Source organism: Coloeus monedula (assembly GCF_965178545.1).
Source record: "Coloeus monedula genome assembly, chromosome: 4".
NCBI classification, from domain to species: domain Eukaryota; kingdom Metazoa; phylum Chordata; class Aves; order Passeriformes; family Corvidae; genus Coloeus; species Coloeus monedula.
This window is the reverse complement of record NC_138784.1, coordinates 28,110,374-28,126,470: the sequence shown is the minus strand read 5'-3', so window position 1 is coordinate 28,126,470 and position 16,097 is coordinate 28,110,374. Positions and strand designations below refer to the sequence as shown.

Here is a 16,097-nt window from a genome sequence, read left to right as displayed (position 1 = left end):
TTTGAAAAGCTAGAAAATTGAAAAATATACTAGATCTCTAGTAAAAAGCAAAGTGATTTTTTTACTAATCAGGGAACAGAAGTTTAAGTCAATAGCTACAGTAAAAGTCATTTTGTAAAAATTTAAAACCCAAAAAATTACCCCCCTGCAGTAACTCAAAATGAGAAAAATCAGCAGCAGTCAAGAAATAATGTAAGTTTAATAATACAAAAAAGATTTTATTCCACCTTCCGGTTAATATCTGTTTACAGACAAAAAGTTGCTTAAGTAAAATTGGAATATTTAAGAAATGGGAGGTGGAAATCAAAATGAAGAAACCAATATAATTAAATATTGTGGAAAATTTCTTAAAGCTGTTAAGAGATCTCAAATCATTAAAAATTTTGAAGAAACGTTTATAGCACTTTGAATATTAATAAACCAAAAGCATTAGTGAACAACAGCGTGAAAATAACCAGAACTTGAAGTAATTCACAACAACCCCGGCAGTGCAACAAAATAAAATACGCACACATGTGCAAACGGTTTATACAAATCTGAGGAGGAGGGGGGAGGGAAACTTTCCCAACTGTACGAACACGTACGCCGTTGGATTTTTTTTCGTGGAGGAGGTCTATACTTTGGTTCGCTTGCCAGACTTTCCAGCCCCCGCGTAGGTAACAGCGAACGATGTTTGCTCATCGGTGACGCGACGGGGAAAACAGGCGGGAGCCAGCCCCAAGCCCCGCCCCCTTTCTGCTGCAGTTCTCAACCAGGTCGGACCACACCGCATAAAGGCCACGGCGCGGGTAGCACCGACTCATTGGCCCGGTAGTAACCGTAACAGTGGCAGCATGTCTGGTCGGGGTAAGGGCGGCAAGGGGCTCGGCAAGGGCGGCGCCAAGCGCCACCGCAAGGTGCTGCGCGACAACATCCAGGGCATTACCAAGCCGGCCATCCGCCGCCTGGCTCGGCGCGGCGGCGTCAAGCGCATCTCGGGGCTCATCTACGAGGAGACGCGCGGCGTGCTCAAGGTGTTCCTGGAGAACGTGATCCGCGACGCCGTCACTTACACGGAGCACGCCAAGAGGAAGACGGTCACGGCCATGGATGTGGTCTACGCCCTCAAGCGCCAGGGTCGCACCCTCTACGGCTTCGGTGGTTAAAGCATTCTGCTCTTTCCGGACCAGCACGACAAAAACCCAAAGGCTCTTTTAAGAGCCGCACACTTAAACCGAAAAAGAGCTGTGTTGCTTTAAAGTTGGTAAAAGGGAAGCAAAATGTTTCTAACTTGTATATAATTTTAAGCTTATACTTCGCTTTTCAATATGTTGTTACAGCGGTAGAAACTTATTAATAACTGGTGAGTAACACGCTGCTGGTATGCTTATAGGCCGTCCTAGTTAAAGTCCGGGAATATAGAATGCTGGTTTTTAAACGTTCAAAGTTTGAGCCCATTTAGTTGCTGCATAGGAGAGCTAAATAAAAAAGCAACCTCAACGGTGTCTCCTTTTTCGTGCTGACGGCTTAAGGGCGGGCATGTGTTCACCTTGCGGGCATCTCGTCTGTGGGGGGATTCTCCCCTTTACTGTGTAAACAGCAGCAGAAGTAGATCATATGATGTTAACGTCTATTGTAATGCTGTGTGAGGGGTATCGCAGCTCACTAAGTCCCTTTTCCATGTTAATGAGTTACCCCCTTTGTACCCTGATTGTGGTGTGTAGGACTTGTCCATTATTTGTGCATATGCTGTGTTTAAGGTTAGGAATACGCTTTCTTTTAATTTGGGGCGGCCAGAGCTGTTCTCCGTACCTGGTGTCAGCCTTTCACCTGAAAGCCCTTCTCTGTTTGTGCTCCCACGACAACTCGCCCGAAGAGGAAAATATTGCAGATGTACACAGCGAGGAAAATGGAAAATTCACCTTATGCCTTGCGGTACTGCATCAACAACCTAAGAATACTTTGCAGGCTGAAAGATTCCATCATTTGAAAGCACTTTCTTGGATTAGAAAGCTTTCATTTGCAATTAATTTTGATCCCCAAAGCATTTGCCCGGCCCGATGAAAGTTAAAATAAATGGAACCCGAGCCACCCCGCCACCAGAACTCCCTCGCAATACACAACCCCACGCACCCTACAATAGCAAAATCCAAGCCCCGAAATTCCGTTATGATCCCTATTTAGAAAAAAAAAAAAAAAAAAAAAAAAAAAAAGCATTTTAAGAACCTGATTTTCTATGCATTCAGCACAGCATAATCTGCAATTTCTCAATTCCTGTTCGAACATTTCTCCCTAAATGACTCATTTTTGAGGTAGACTGTAAAAATTGTGATAAGGGCCAGACCACCCCGAAAACAAAAGCGGCGGGGGCGATACAGGGGGGAGCTGAGGGCGGGCAGCCGTTGGGGAAGGCGCGCGCTATCGAGGCGGGCTTTTCGAATTTGAAAGTAGCCAATAGAAACGGCGCATTCCTGGCAGCCAATCAGGAAGCGGGAACAGTCTATAAGAAGCGGCCGCGGCAGCGCGCGGTTTCCATTTCTCCTTGTCTCTGTTCCCGCTTGTTCCTGTGGCGTCCCCCTGAACGATGGCGCGCACGAAGCAGACGGCGCGTAAGTCGACGGGCGGGAAGGCGCCCCGCAAGCAGCTGGCCACCAAGGCGGCCCGCAAGAGCGCGCCGGCCACGGGCGGCGTCAAGAAGCCGCACCGCTACCGGCCCGGCACGGTGGCGCTGCGCGAGATCCGCCGCTACCAGAAGTCCACGGAGCTGCTGATCCGCAAGCTGCCCTTCCAGCGCCTGGTGCGCGAGATCGCGCAGGACTTCAAGACCGACCTGCGCTTCCAGAGCTCGGCCGTGATGGCGCTGCAGGAGGCCAGCGAGGCCTACCTGGTGGGGCTCTTCGAGGACACCAACCTGTGCGCCATCCACGCCAAGCGCGTCACCATCATGCCCAAGGACATCCAGCTGGCCCGCCGCATCCGCGGCGAGCGCGCCTAAGTCTCCTCCTATATGTCCTCTGTATGTGAACCTAAAATCCTCCCACACCCTAAAGGCTCTTTTAAGAGCCACTACATTGCACAAGAGAGTTGGGACACAGCCTTTCTTATACTTTCTTGCGCGAGAGCGTTTCTGAAGTTCTTCAATGTTATTGCAATTCCAGTGTAAGTGTGCCTAGAATTTTAAATATTCACTTTAAGCTGCGTGACTATTTTAGACAGTGTTGTGTACTGTTTTTAGTGAGGTGCTTGCAAATGCACATTTAACTGAACGAACAGCTAAACTGCACAAAGCAAGTAAGTGTTCAGATACATCAAATGAAAAATATCAGACTAGGACAGAAACCTCATGTATTTTTCCCTCCCCTCTTTCTCTTTTCCCTCCCTCTCCCTTCCCGCCCCCGCACCCCCGTCCCCGTTTACTGTAAAAAAGTCTTATTTGCAATACATGGAGAGCACTGTCACAGGGAAAGTTGTGTGGCTTTTGTTTGGGACCACATCAGCTGAGGAAAAGAAAGTGGCTGTCAAGGCTTGGCAGATTTAGCCAATGGAAGACCTGTAGCAAATAGGCTTGTACTGTTTGAAGAATTAAAGAGAAGTGTTTTGTTATTGATATAAGAAAACTGAGTCATTAGAGGAACATGCATGGGGGGATCAAAGGTCAACACTTAGCAGAATTTACTCGGTTCAATAAAACCTTGAAGTCAGGAAATTACAGTAGGCCTTCAGTTCAATTTTTCATTGTGCCAAGCCTTGCAGACTGTCACTGTTTTAGCATTTTAGAGAGGTCAAGTTTTCTATAAATTCACAAATAAAGCACTTGTATTACTATTGATTTTGCTTCTTTGTTGTCACAACATCTTTTCCTCTGTCCTTGACGATGGACTTCGGCCTATCCAAAACACTTCTGTAAATGTTACCAGCCAAATTGTTCTGAAATTAAAATTCAAGTATTTGAGCATAGCATGTGGGGGACCCTGTAAGAGGTTTTGTGTGGTATGGTATGTTTCTGAAACAATACACATGAGGTAAACACAGTATATACAAGAAATTTTCATAGCATAGTGATGTAGGTACAAAAGTATATATAGACATATATACATGTTATATACCTGTATAAACATCTTCATATGCTCTTTTTCCGCTCTCAAATTTTAATTCATCTCAGCTCCATCCATCTCTGACTCCTTCTCACTCCCCTCTGCCTCAGTACCACATGGCATTGTTTTTCTGCAGTTCCAATAATATTATATGGTGTATTAAAGAATATAAACTGCTTCACAGTTGGTACTAGATGATCACTGTAAATCTCTTTTAGCTGAAATGGTTCTGTTCTCTTCTGTTCTTTTGTTTGTACATCACCACTTGCAGAGTAAGGGGTGAGAATTTATTCTCCTGTTGGAAGAATACAGAGACTGTGCCTATATAAGTGTAATTTAAAAGGAATTATATTATTATAATGTTAAAATTAACCATACATCTGCCTACTCTCTAAGACTTCAGTAGATGTCATCCTGATACTACTTGTTGCTACGTACTTGCAATTTATTTCTGACTTAAACTTTGTAACAAGGCCCAAATTCAAGGTTAGCAAAGGTTAAAATTGCTAAAACCTTAGAAGTGTTACAATATTAAATAAATCATCAGAGGTCACTGGTACTTGCTTAAATGCACACCCAGGCTCTGCAAAGAGCCTTCCCTGACAGCAGGCTGTGGAATATGGGGAATGGGGAAATGATTCATTATGACTGGTAAGGAGCTAATATCTTGTCTGTGTTCTCAGGTTGTGTATCCGTGATATCCAGTAAAATTGCTAAAAGGGACTGGGTAGGATCTTACAGCATTGGTAGAGGGCTACTTGGTAGGAATAATACTGAGTTTATTTCTTTTTTTTTTTTCCTGGTTAGTTTTAAATATGGTGTAGGACAACTGAAGCAGAAGGAAGAAAGAAAGACTGGGGTTATGTTTTTGGTTTTGCTTTTATCTGACTTTTAAGGGAACATGGAACATTTATGGCCTACTGAAATATTTCTTTCTCTCCTCAGGCTGTTAGTTAGAAGTTTCTTCTAGCATCATGCTGGTTAATCAAGACAAGGAGAAATCCTTGTCATGCTACAGTATCAATTCTCTTTCCATTTCAAGCTGGTTCCAAAATCAGGACGTTCAATAAATTCATTCAGAGGGCTTTATGGGGAAGGAAGAATAAAGAAGTGGGAAAAAAAAAGATTAAAAACTGACCCCAACCACCCAACAAACCTTTATTTTGTCTGATTGCTACACTTGGCAAGTCTTTCCACTTTCTTTTCCCATCTTTTCCCATCCACCCAAGTGCTGTCTCTGGCAGACTGGGTCAGTAGCGCAGCATCTCTTAGCAGGCAAATAGTGCCCAGAAACCTCTAATGACAACAGGTGGCCACTCTGGGTTCTAACAGCAGCCTACAAGCGCTCTCCAGCCCTCAGGATTTTTGCATCCCAGGTTCCAGATGTGAATTTTCACAGGAGATAAGAAAGGGACATAGTTCAAAAAATAACTGGAGAAACATCACCTACTTATGAATCTGAGTTATGAATCCGAGGTGTAACATTCAACTTCCTATTTTAATTCTCAGACTTCTGTTAGACTGACCTTGTCTCATATTAAGAATTCAAGCCAAGGTGGGTCCTTAGAAGGTAGAAAGCTGGATGCATTTACATCTGTCCTTCCAGAAACTCATGAAGAATCCTAAAGAATTGGCTACAGAAATCTGACAACTCAGCATACATCAGATATTGTGATCACTACCTGGAGAAGTACAGGTTCAAAGACAAATACTTTTACTCTCATTATTGCAAGAATACATAAATTTTCACTCCACGATTTTTATAAAACTTACTGAAAATACCCCCTCCACCGAAAAAAATGCCTCAGTTTTGTATTGTTATGGTAACAAATCTGGAAAGGTTTGATAAGTTATTTCTTTCTACAGCATTTTGCAATCAGTTTCTTGGCCTTTTCAGGTACTTTTCCCTGCTGCAAGAAGCCTCATGTGCCTTATGTCATCAGCATAATTATCCATTGTTTTGAGACCAGCTATAACAGTATATATCAAAACTGATAAACTCAAAACTGATTTATTGAGATAGATATTCTGGTTCCTGGTGTTAAGAATCGATGGAGCAAGAGGGCAGCCCCCCTTAAGGCAATCTGTTTTAGCTAGGTTTGACAGTAATACATTGAACCGCAGATAGTTTCTGCCCTTGCTTAGACCCACCCAGACAGTGTAAGATGTAATTTCCTGAGCACAGATCCAGCCCAGACACAGAAGCGTCCCTGTCAGCCCCTTCAATGCCCTCCTTTCCTCCTCAAAGCTGTGTCACATCCATCACAATCACGGGGGTGTGAACCCCTTCATCCTGCCCAAGGCTCTCTGATCTCTCTCCTTTAATATATTGATCCCATATTCCCCCCATTCAATTTGCCGCCTTCCCATGTAGTGTTCATAAAGCACCTGTTCTTTCACTATTTCGCGAAGCATCACACGTGTTTTTCGAGGGAAATCTGTAACAGCGCTACAGCTCTTTTTCATGTGGATGTAGTGGCTCTTAAAAGAGCCTTTGGGTCTACGTGGGCTGCGGCAGGAAACTTAGGCGCGCTCGCCGCGGATGCGGCGGGCCAGCTGGATGTCCTTGGGCATGATGGTGACGCGCTTGGCGTGGATGGCGCACAGGTTGGTGTCCTCGAAGAGCCCCACCAGGTAGGCCTCGCTGGCCTCCTGCAGCGCCATCACGGCCGAGCTCTGGAAGCGCAGGTCGGTCTTGAAGTCCTGCGCGATCTCGCGCACCAGGCGCTGGAAGGGCAGCTTGCGGATCAGCAGCTCCGTGGACTTCTGGTAGCGGCGGATCTCGCGCAGCGCCACCGTGCCGGGCCGGTAGCGGTGCGGCTTCTTGACGCCGCCCGTGGCCGGCGCGCTCTTGCGGGCCGCCTTGGTGGCCAGCTGCTTGCGGGGCGCCTTCCCGCCCGTCGACTTACGCGCCGTCTGCTTCGTACGGGCCATGGCAAACCAAGGACACCACCTCGAGCGAGAGCGAGAAGCGAATGGAACTCAGCCGGCCACGCCGGTATTTATAGAGCTGCCGCGCCTCTGATTGGACCGCAGGGAGCGCGATCTCATTGGCTGTCGTAGAATCCTGGGGCCCATCCTGGGCCCGAAGTAGCTGAATCTCCGCTCGGAGCTTCTCGACCCCGCAGCTGCGACCCCGCTCTGATCGCAGCGCTCTCGGAGCGAGTGGAGGGCCTAAGATACTTGCACTTTGTATTTTCTTTATTTGTGTCTTTGTTTTGTTTCGGTTTGCTTTTTTTTTAAACGATGGGCTGGTTACAAAAGAAGGAAAATGTTCTGTCAGTGCCTACAGAGCTCCTTACATGAATAGGCACGTTATTCCCAAAGCCACAAAGGAAAAGGTGGGCTGGTACCTTGAAACAGAGGTGCTCCAAAAATCCAGTAACAGAAGGTCGTAGCTATACGTATGTAACAAGCTGTAGTGATTAAGATAATTATTAAGCTTTTTTGGGTTTTTTTTCACGTTTTTCGTGTTCTTATTTCACTAGGAAATTCTTAATGATAACCTTTGCATATCATCACGCAAAATCGTGATGATGAGAATACTTAGGCAATTAGCACTTTTCTTGGTGAAAGTAATTGAAAATGAATATGGTATTGGTCTACTACTTAATTTCCCCCATACTCACTAAGCTGTGAGAAAACCAGACGTGACCACAAATATTTATAGGTATCATTGTTTGAGTGCCAAACGATTTTCAAAGGTTTTTTTAAAAGCTGATTTTTTTTCTTTTTAACCATGAAGTACTACTTTTCTAGAAACGAGCCCCAGACTGGAGTGCCCTTTGCATGTGAGAATGAGAGAAGTGGTCACACGAGGCTTCTTTTGATACATTTTTTCAAAAGTGTGCTTCTATGTTCATAATTTGCTTTTATTGTCCAGTTCCCTCCCAGACCTTCCCTTTCCTCCTCCCAACCACCTCCCCAAAATGATCTCTAGAAAACCATATTAGATTTAGTCTTTTATTTAAAAGTAAATAAATCATGGCAAAGGAAATGAAGGGGGGGATTGAAATATCAAAGGAATCAATCTCAGAGCAACTTCCCCCCTTTTCACTAGTCGATAAATTCGTTCCAAATTTATCCACTCAGGTAAACGCAAAATTTAAGGTACAACATACAGAACAACATTTCTGATTGTTTAAATCGGCGAACGTTTAAAAATTAAGCTTTTTGCTTGATTACAGAGCATTTAAAGTTTTCTGTAACAAATTTAGGAAAGAAAAAAACCCCATCTCTTACTTAGCAGAAACCATCTCTCTGCTGTCAGCAAAACGATACATTAGACAATTCTTATGCCATTATGAAGCATAGTATTACGTTCAAGATTTAAAATCGGACCGTCGCGTCCCTACTTAAGACACTAAAAAATGTAACAGCTCTTCTAAAGGAAAATGTAGGTGGCCCTTAAAAGAGCCTTTGGGTTTTTGTCGTGCTGGTCCGGAAAGAGCAGAATGCTTTAACCACCGAAGCCGTAGAGGGTGCGACCCTGGCGCTTGAGGGCGTAGACCACGTCCATGGCCGTGACCGTCTTCCTCTTGGCGTGCTCCGTGTAGGTGACGGCGTCGCGGATCACGTTCTCCAGGAACACCTTGAGCACGCCGCGCGTCTCCTCGTAGATGAGCCCCGAGATGCGCTTGACGCCGCCGCGCCGAGCCAGGCGGCGGATGGCCGGCTTGGTGATGCCCTGGATGTTGTCGCGCAGCACCTTGCGGTGGCGCTTGGCGCCGCCCTTGCCGAGCCCCTTGCCGCCCTTACCCCGACCAGACATGCTTCTGTTACTGCCGCTGCTACTGCTACTGCTGCCGCTACCGCTGCTGCCGCTGCCGCTGCTGCCGCTATGAATCGGCGCCGCCCGCGCCGCGGCCTTTATGCGGTGTGGTCCGACCTGGTTGAGAACTGCAGAGGAAAGGGGGCGGGGCTGGGGGCTGGCTCCCGCCGTCTCCCCGCTTTCTCTATCGCGCAGCCCGCGAGCAGAAAACTGCGGGATTTGTGTGAATTTCCCTTCCCCGAGGCACAACGGGTTCCGTGCTCCTCTCGCTTCTCCGTGCCTTCCCTGTGTTTCAGATGGCAAGGACATCGTGTCTGTTTTTTATAATGATTCATGTAGCTTTTAAAGCTTCGATATGTTGTGATCCTTTAGAAGAAAAAGCTGATTCATAGAAAATCACCCTATTTATTGATTCACTTAAATTATGCTTTGATTTGTTATTTTCAACGATGTATGTCTTATGTATTTCAGTTCCACCTGCTTGTATGGATTGTCCCGTGTGGCTTCTCTGTTTATACATCTACTGCACTTTTTTTTTTATATGGATAATCTTGCAGCAAATTCTGTCCAATCGTGCTTGTGAGAAATTCTACCCTTCCTAATTTTTTTTCACATCTTCATTTCCCGCCCTCTCTGAATGTTATCTCAAGGTGAGTTTAGCAGTACGGGTATGCTAATCGAGATTTTACACATTTCACTTTCATTTTTTAAGGTAAAAGTATTTTTTTGACGAATATTTTTACAGTATTTTCCACTGCTGTGGTGGCATAGACAAGAGCGTGGCTATTTTTAGAGAGATTGAAAAATTAAATGCCCAAAAAGAAGGGTGGTTTTGCATTTTTCGGGTATTTATTAATTCTGAGTTTTCTCTCTTCAGCAGAGGAAAATGTTCTGAGATTTTGCTCTTGACATCAAGAAGCAGTATTTAGCAAAAATTATTCGGTAGATCGTTTTCGACGTGAAAATTATCTGGAAGGATAAAGTTTCCTGTGTTGAGCGTTTGCTGCCCTCTCATGGACGTCTTTTGATTGCTTGATTGTTGTTTTTTTCCTGCTGGCTGGGCAGCTTTGTGTAATGTATGCTTTCATGAGGGTACAATAAAAGATTAAACAATAATCAATCTATCTTCACATAGACCACAGATAGAGGTGTTGCACCTGTTAGCAGAGAAATCAATGTTCCAGTGACCCCTCCCTCACTGACAAATTAAAATATTATGTTACACATGTTCATGCACCATCTTTTCAGCATGGACGCAAAGGAAACCCAAATGAGGCAACACAAATACCAAGACTCTGAAAGAGACATCCTAAAATTTCAAACCTGTAACAAAGGCTCTGTTCCACAAGGAACTTGATAGTATTCTAGACTGGGCTATGGAGATACTTCTGGAATGCAGTGAGGATGCCACGGCTCAGGTCATGGTGTTATCTTTCCTGAGGCCAGTTTGCTCCTTTCAGGGAGGGAACTTCAGGGACTGTAACTGGACTGCTTCAGGAGGTCAGGCTAGCAGGAGAAACTGGACACTCTGTAGGCATCTCTTCTGTCACTTCTAGGAGATTTTGGGAGAAAGGTAGGTATGTCCTGCACTGGTAAGGATACATTTGGTGTAATGCTTGCAGAAGGATTTTTCACTGAGTACCCAGGCAAGTCCCCAGGGTGTTACCAACAGGGCAGTTTAGCACTACCTGCTTCAGAACTCCCCGAACCCATTCTGCCAGGAAAATCCAGTTCTTCAGGCTGCTCCATCAGACTTCAGGGACTCTGTATCACAGGTCTTCCCTGGGAGTTACTACCGCTTGCAGATGCCTGCCATGAGGCTATCAGAATATCCTGGGCAAATCACATACCTAAGCAGCTTGTGATAAATTGTCCAGTTCTGCAAAGCTGAGCTTTTCTTTCTGCCTCTTTGGTTTTGTTTTTTGTTGTTGTTGTTGTTGTTTTTTGGGTTTTTTTTCCCCAATGGAATAAAATGAAGGTAGAACCTCAAAATATAATCCTGCTCCTTAATGAGCTGCTTCTCCTCAAGGATCTGTGACTACATATAATATTTTCCCCTGTCTCTTGCTGTCTGTTTGCTTTGCAAAACATCAGAAACCATTTGGAAAAGGATTTTTTTTAAAAAAAATAGTAGATACATGCTTGTTCATAGCATTAGTTTTTTAACTCATGACAGAAGAACAACTAATAAAGTGAAGCAAGTTTTGAGCTGAGTTCCTGTGCTTCTTTGCTCACAAGTGATTCTAAATTGTACATCAAATATCATCTGCTCTGTGAGGTCTGTTTGATAAAATTAAACTGTAATTTAAGATCCATTTAATAATTTCCATTGTAAGAGATTCAAAGATCATATAGACTAACCTCTGTGTTGCAGTAAGAGTATAGAAACATGGCAGAAGATGAACATCCTTGCTTTCCAGCTGTTCCTCAGAGATCAGAGGGGCTCAGTGCAGCTGGGCTTAATTTCTGATGGAGCAAATTCAGCAGATTATGCACTGTAAGCCTGGTAGTGTCAAATAAGAAGCATGAGCACAGATTCACAAATAGTGCAGTTTAACAATTCAGCTCTATAGATCTGATTGCATTCAGTAAGAAGTTGTGGAATCACAGACTGAAGAATAGTGTGGTTTATTGAAGCAACAGAACTACAAATTCAGAATTGCCAGTGCTAAATGCAGTGTGGTAGAGTTCCAACAAGAACAACAATGTTTTGTTAACCCAGATTATATTATTACTATTATTAATAATAATAATAATAATAACGACAACAATAACAATAATGTGAAGAAGCTTGCCAAGAAGGCCTGCCCATCCGTGAGGAGGGAGAGGAGAGTAGACTGTTGACTGTCTCCAAGGTCTTTTTGTCACCCTTCCAACTAGGTAGAATTTCTGCTTTTCTTATATACAGCATAAATTTATCTCCCTCTCCTTCTTATGTATGGCATGATCCAGGTGGAGAACAGAGTAATATAGTCAAATATGTGGTAGCACATACTTTATAAAGGTTATTAGCATATGCAGCAGCATGCAATTTAATATCTAACTGACTTTATCAGGCAAAAGTTATTTTTTGGCCATGTGCCCTTCAGAATTCAGATCATATTACTTTGTTCCATTTGTGCTGTTCTTCAGAGCCAAAGCAGGACCATCTTATCTTCACAGGACCTCCTCTTTCAACCGTGTCATTCTGTCTTGATGTCAACAATGCATCTCCCTATGTGCACAGATAACATAGGAGGTACAGTGCAGGCCATAGGCAGTGAGCTTCAGCCCTTGCCTTGGTCCTTGGTTGTCATCTCACACCTCTGTGCTGTAGGTAGGGACTTCTTTTACTAGATCAAGTTTCAATGTTTGATGTAAACCATAATCCTATTATTATTTCTCTACATTTCAATTTTTCTGCAGCCCACTCCTGAAATCATTGGAAAAAGAATCCTGCAGTCACTGAGATTTCACTGAATTCTCAGCAGGAGTCCTGCAGGACTGATGCACAAAACTTGTATGGGAATGGAAGTGCAAAGAGATCAACAAAACACTGTGTGGAAAGTGAAAATCAAAATGAAACATAACTCCAAATCTAGAAATAATTGTCCAAAATTGAGTATGGAGAGTAAATGGGGATCCCAGGAGGAGTCACACTGATGACTTCATTATGCTTTGGCAGCATGTTCTGTAGAAGAGGGATCTCAAATTCCCACAGAAATAAGTGTTTGGTAACTTCATGTCTAACAGTGCACTGGGTGCCTTGTGATCTAGATATTAAATAAGAAACTTGTGGAAGAAAAATTCTGTTGTGCAATCTTACCAGGTCAAGGGTGTCTAGCTGAAAAGTGGTTCTGTACATGAATTCAAGCAGGTTCAAATCTGTACTAACATGCAAGCAGCAGAGAACAAGTCTGGTATTAATGCTATTTATGTTGCACTCTTCCAGACTCCACACTGCCTGTCTCCAGCTTCCTGCCCATACATTATAAGTGTTTCACACTCAGCTGCTTCCTTTTGAGAAGCTGTAAACTTAGTCTTGAAATGCACATAACTTATATTTTGCAATTTATTTAGCGCAGGATAACAGGAAAGACTTTTTCTCCGCTTTATTCAGCTGTCATGGTTTAACCAGAGCCAGCAACTAAGCACCCTGCAGCTGCTCCCTCACTCATTCCCACAGATGGGGGAGAGAATCACAAAAGTGAAAAAAACTTGTGGCTTGAGATAAAGACAGTTTAACTGGTGAAGCAAAAGCCATGCACACAAAGCAGAACAAGGAATTCATTCATCGCTTCCCATGGGCAGGCAGGTGTCCAGCCACCTCCAGGAGAGCAGGGCTCTTGCCATGCGTAATGGTGACTTGGGAAGACAAAAGTCATCACCCCAAATACTCCCCTCCCTTCTTCCCCCCAGCTTTTTCTGCTATGCATGAAACTGTATGGCCTGGAACACCCCTTTGGTCAGTTTGGATCAGCTGTCCTGGATGTGTCCCCTGCTAGCTCCTTGTGCAGTCCCAGACTCCTCATCAGTGAGGCAGTGTGAGAAGCAGAAAAGGCCTTGGCTCTGTGTAAGCATTGCTCATCAATAATGAAAACATCCCTGTCTTATCAACACTGTTTCCAACACAAATTTTAAACATCTTTGTGCCTGCACTAACATAGTTTGCTTTTTATGGAAGTCTAGCTTCCAATTTTCTCTATCAAACGCAGAAGATTTCTTAATAAATTAGTGGAATGGTTTCACTTGCAATAAAATTCCACCTTTGAAGTTTTTAAGAGTTGAGCCCCTAAGGGAGACTTTTTAATGTTTTTCAAAGACATGCTGAGGCCATGCAGAATAATCTCTTCCACCTGACAACAACTATCATAAGAGATAAAAAGATACACAAGAAGTACAGGAATAACATAACCCACTAATTGAGAATGAAGACAGGAAGAAATATATGCATGAAAGTTACCTGGTTTTGTGGTAATCTGACAGGCAATTGGTCTTTGTGGTGACTAATGCTGATGAAAAATCTGTAACCCCATCATAAAAAAAGCGTTCATCTGTACAAAGTGGTGCATTATTCTGTGGGGGAGTAACTTAAAGAGAATTCTTGGCAGGTTGCTAAGCCTATTCTGGTATATGCAGGCCTTTATCTAACTCATTGGTTCATTTGCCATTATTGGAACATCATAGACTTTTGATATTGACATCTGCTAAGTAGGTACATATGTGAAATAAACAGCTGACCTACAAACAGGTCTTCCTTGTAATTAATTGCAATACTGAACCCTTTTTTTTTTGACCTTCCCTCTAATTTTGCTGCAGCTTAGCATTTAATCATAAAGTGTATCCTTTGGGTTTTTGTCAAAGTATGCCCAGCCACTAAACACCAGCACACAGCACACCTTAGAAGATACTAAGGAGAGCCCATTTCTTTTCTTTCTTTCCCCAGTATCACGAGGCACTTTAACTTGTTTGAAAAAATAAATTAATGACCATATGTCCAAAAACTATGTCATAGAGGAGCAAGATGTGTTCACTTTTCACTGCAATAATAAATCACACATTTGAACCTCTGTTCGGTAGGTTAGCTAGAAACTTGAGCCATGATAACAAAATAGTATGCCCTGAGTTTTTTTTAGGATATCAACTTTTCTTATGTCTGGAACAAGAATCTGCTTATTAGCTGGAGAGAAGCCTGCTGAAGTCCATGTGAGGGGGACACAGTGATCAGACACCACAGCAGTGACTTAGTAATTTAACATAAGCTGTTTCTGAGGAAGAATCAGTCTGGAGTTGTGCACAGCTCTCCCACAGCTGAGGTGGCAGCCACAGGGCTAGCAGTGCACACTCTGAGGGGGAAGGAGGATGAGAAACGATGAATTAGGGTTACTGACTGATATGCCAATGGTGCAGCTGGCATAAAGATGTCATTACACTTATCCCCACAGTATGACTTTTCCCAGGCCACTCTTGCTCTTTGCCACTGCACCCTCTTTTCCCAGTAGATATCTATGCTGTGCTGCCCAACTCAGCTCTATAAGTTTAACAGCAATGTTTGGTTTGATGGTAATTTTGTTCCTATACTGGACAGTATAACCACTAGAGCTAATATAGCCAGTGCATTCAGCATTCCTGCACACAGACACACTTCCTTTCTTGTCGTGTGGAACAATTTTTTACAATATTTAACAGCTATCTTCAGCTAAGAACTATAAAGTCTAAAGTGAGAGACAAGCTTTGCGCTCATTAACACAGTAAATCCCCGTCCACACGCTGTGATCGCCCCATACTCACATAAGCCGCTTGCTCATAGAGCATGCGCAGTAAAAAAAGTGTGCCCTGCATCCTAAAACTGAGACGGGGTAAGTGCCAGTGACCAGAGCTATAGGTTGTTACGTGTACAGAAAATACCATTTTTTTTGTTCCAAGTGTGCAAAAATGAACACCCGGCTAAGAACTGAGTGCGACAGCTCCAAAGAGCGAGTTTGAGCACCGAGGTGGAGGACTGCGGGCAGCACCAAGGCAGCTCGAAACCTCGGACTTCTCGGACCCCGCTCGCCCTACGGTTTTCAAAGCGGGGACAAAATTGGACTGGAAGTGAAAAAGCCCGCGGGGGGGAGGGGGTTGGGGGAGGCGGTACAAACGTACCAGGGAGTTCGTAGGCCTCTTCCGCCAAGCGAACTTAAAGAAAAAGGTGGGGCACCTTTTTAACCCGAAAACTGCTGGACACTAGAAAAGCCGAAGAGCGACGGCCAATCTTTGCGGAGCGCGGGGTTTTCGAAATCCGCCGGGCTCTGGGGGCGGTCCGAGGCGCTTCCCTGAGCAGCTCTCCGCCTCCCTCCCGAGAGGAGAGAAACTACAGGGCGCCGCAGCATCCCCACTCCCACTCCCCGTCTCAAGAGCCGGGGCGCCCCGAGCGCCGCCCAACTACCCCGAGGAGTTCGGGCTTGCACCCATCTCCTGCGGCCAATGGGAAGGGATTTGCACCGAAGCACACAGGTTTTTTTTTTTTCTTTTTTAATGAGCTGTGCCGCGGTGTGTTCTGCTGCTGCGGTGCTGCTCGGCACCCGGGAACAAGAGCGCAGAAACATTATCGAGTCCACTTAAAAGCCACAGCAATGGAGAAGAAAAAAAAAAAAAGGTTTAAACTGCATACGCGTACACGAACAGGAATCTAAGAAAACAAAGTTCCAGCTCTTTTTGTGAAAACTTGGGTGGCTCTTAAAAGAGCCGTTGGAGTTTATCTGCAAAGCAGATAAGATTTTTTTCGAAACCAT

The 16,097-nt window shown here is 44.2% G+C and overlaps 4 protein-coding genes across 4 annotated transcripts; 2 read left to right on the top strand and 2 right to left on the bottom strand.

Moving 5' to 3' along the window:
* Positions 1-833: 833 nt before the first annotated feature.
* Positions 834-1,145, top strand: LOC309571964 (histone H4; the record flags this gene model as incomplete). The annotated part of the gene is made up of 1 exon (XM_082279894.1): positions 834-1,145. The coding sequence occupies one exon, from the start codon at positions 834-836 to the stop codon at positions 1,143-1,145; it is 312 nt and encodes a 103-aa protein (XP_082136020.1).
* A 1,418-nt stretch (positions 1,146-2,563) lies between these two features.
* Positions 2,564-2,974, top strand: LOC309571779 (histone H3.2; the record flags this gene model as incomplete). Its single annotated transcript, XM_082279584.1, has 1 exon — positions 2,564-2,974. One exon carries the CDS (start codon positions 2,564-2,566, stop codon positions 2,972-2,974), a length of 411 nt encoding a protein of 136 aa, XP_082135710.1.
* A 3,622-nt stretch (positions 2,975-6,596) lies between these two features.
* Positions 6,597-7,007, bottom strand: LOC309572758 (histone H3.2; the record flags this gene model as incomplete). The annotated part of the gene is made up of 1 exon (XM_082281204.1): positions 6,597-7,007. One exon carries the CDS (start codon positions 7,005-7,007, stop codon positions 6,597-6,599), a length of 411 nt encoding a protein of 136 aa, XP_082137330.1.
* Positions 7,008-8,041: 1,034 nt separating this feature from the next.
* Positions 8,042-8,899, bottom strand: LOC309572393 (histone H4). The gene has a single exon (XM_082280634.1). It carries the CDS (start codon positions 8,842-8,844, stop codon positions 8,533-8,535), a length of 312 nt encoding a protein of 103 aa, XP_082136760.1. The 5' UTR covers positions 8,845-8,899; the 3' UTR covers positions 8,042-8,532.
* Between the last annotated feature and the right edge of the window lie 7,198 nt (positions 8,900-16,097).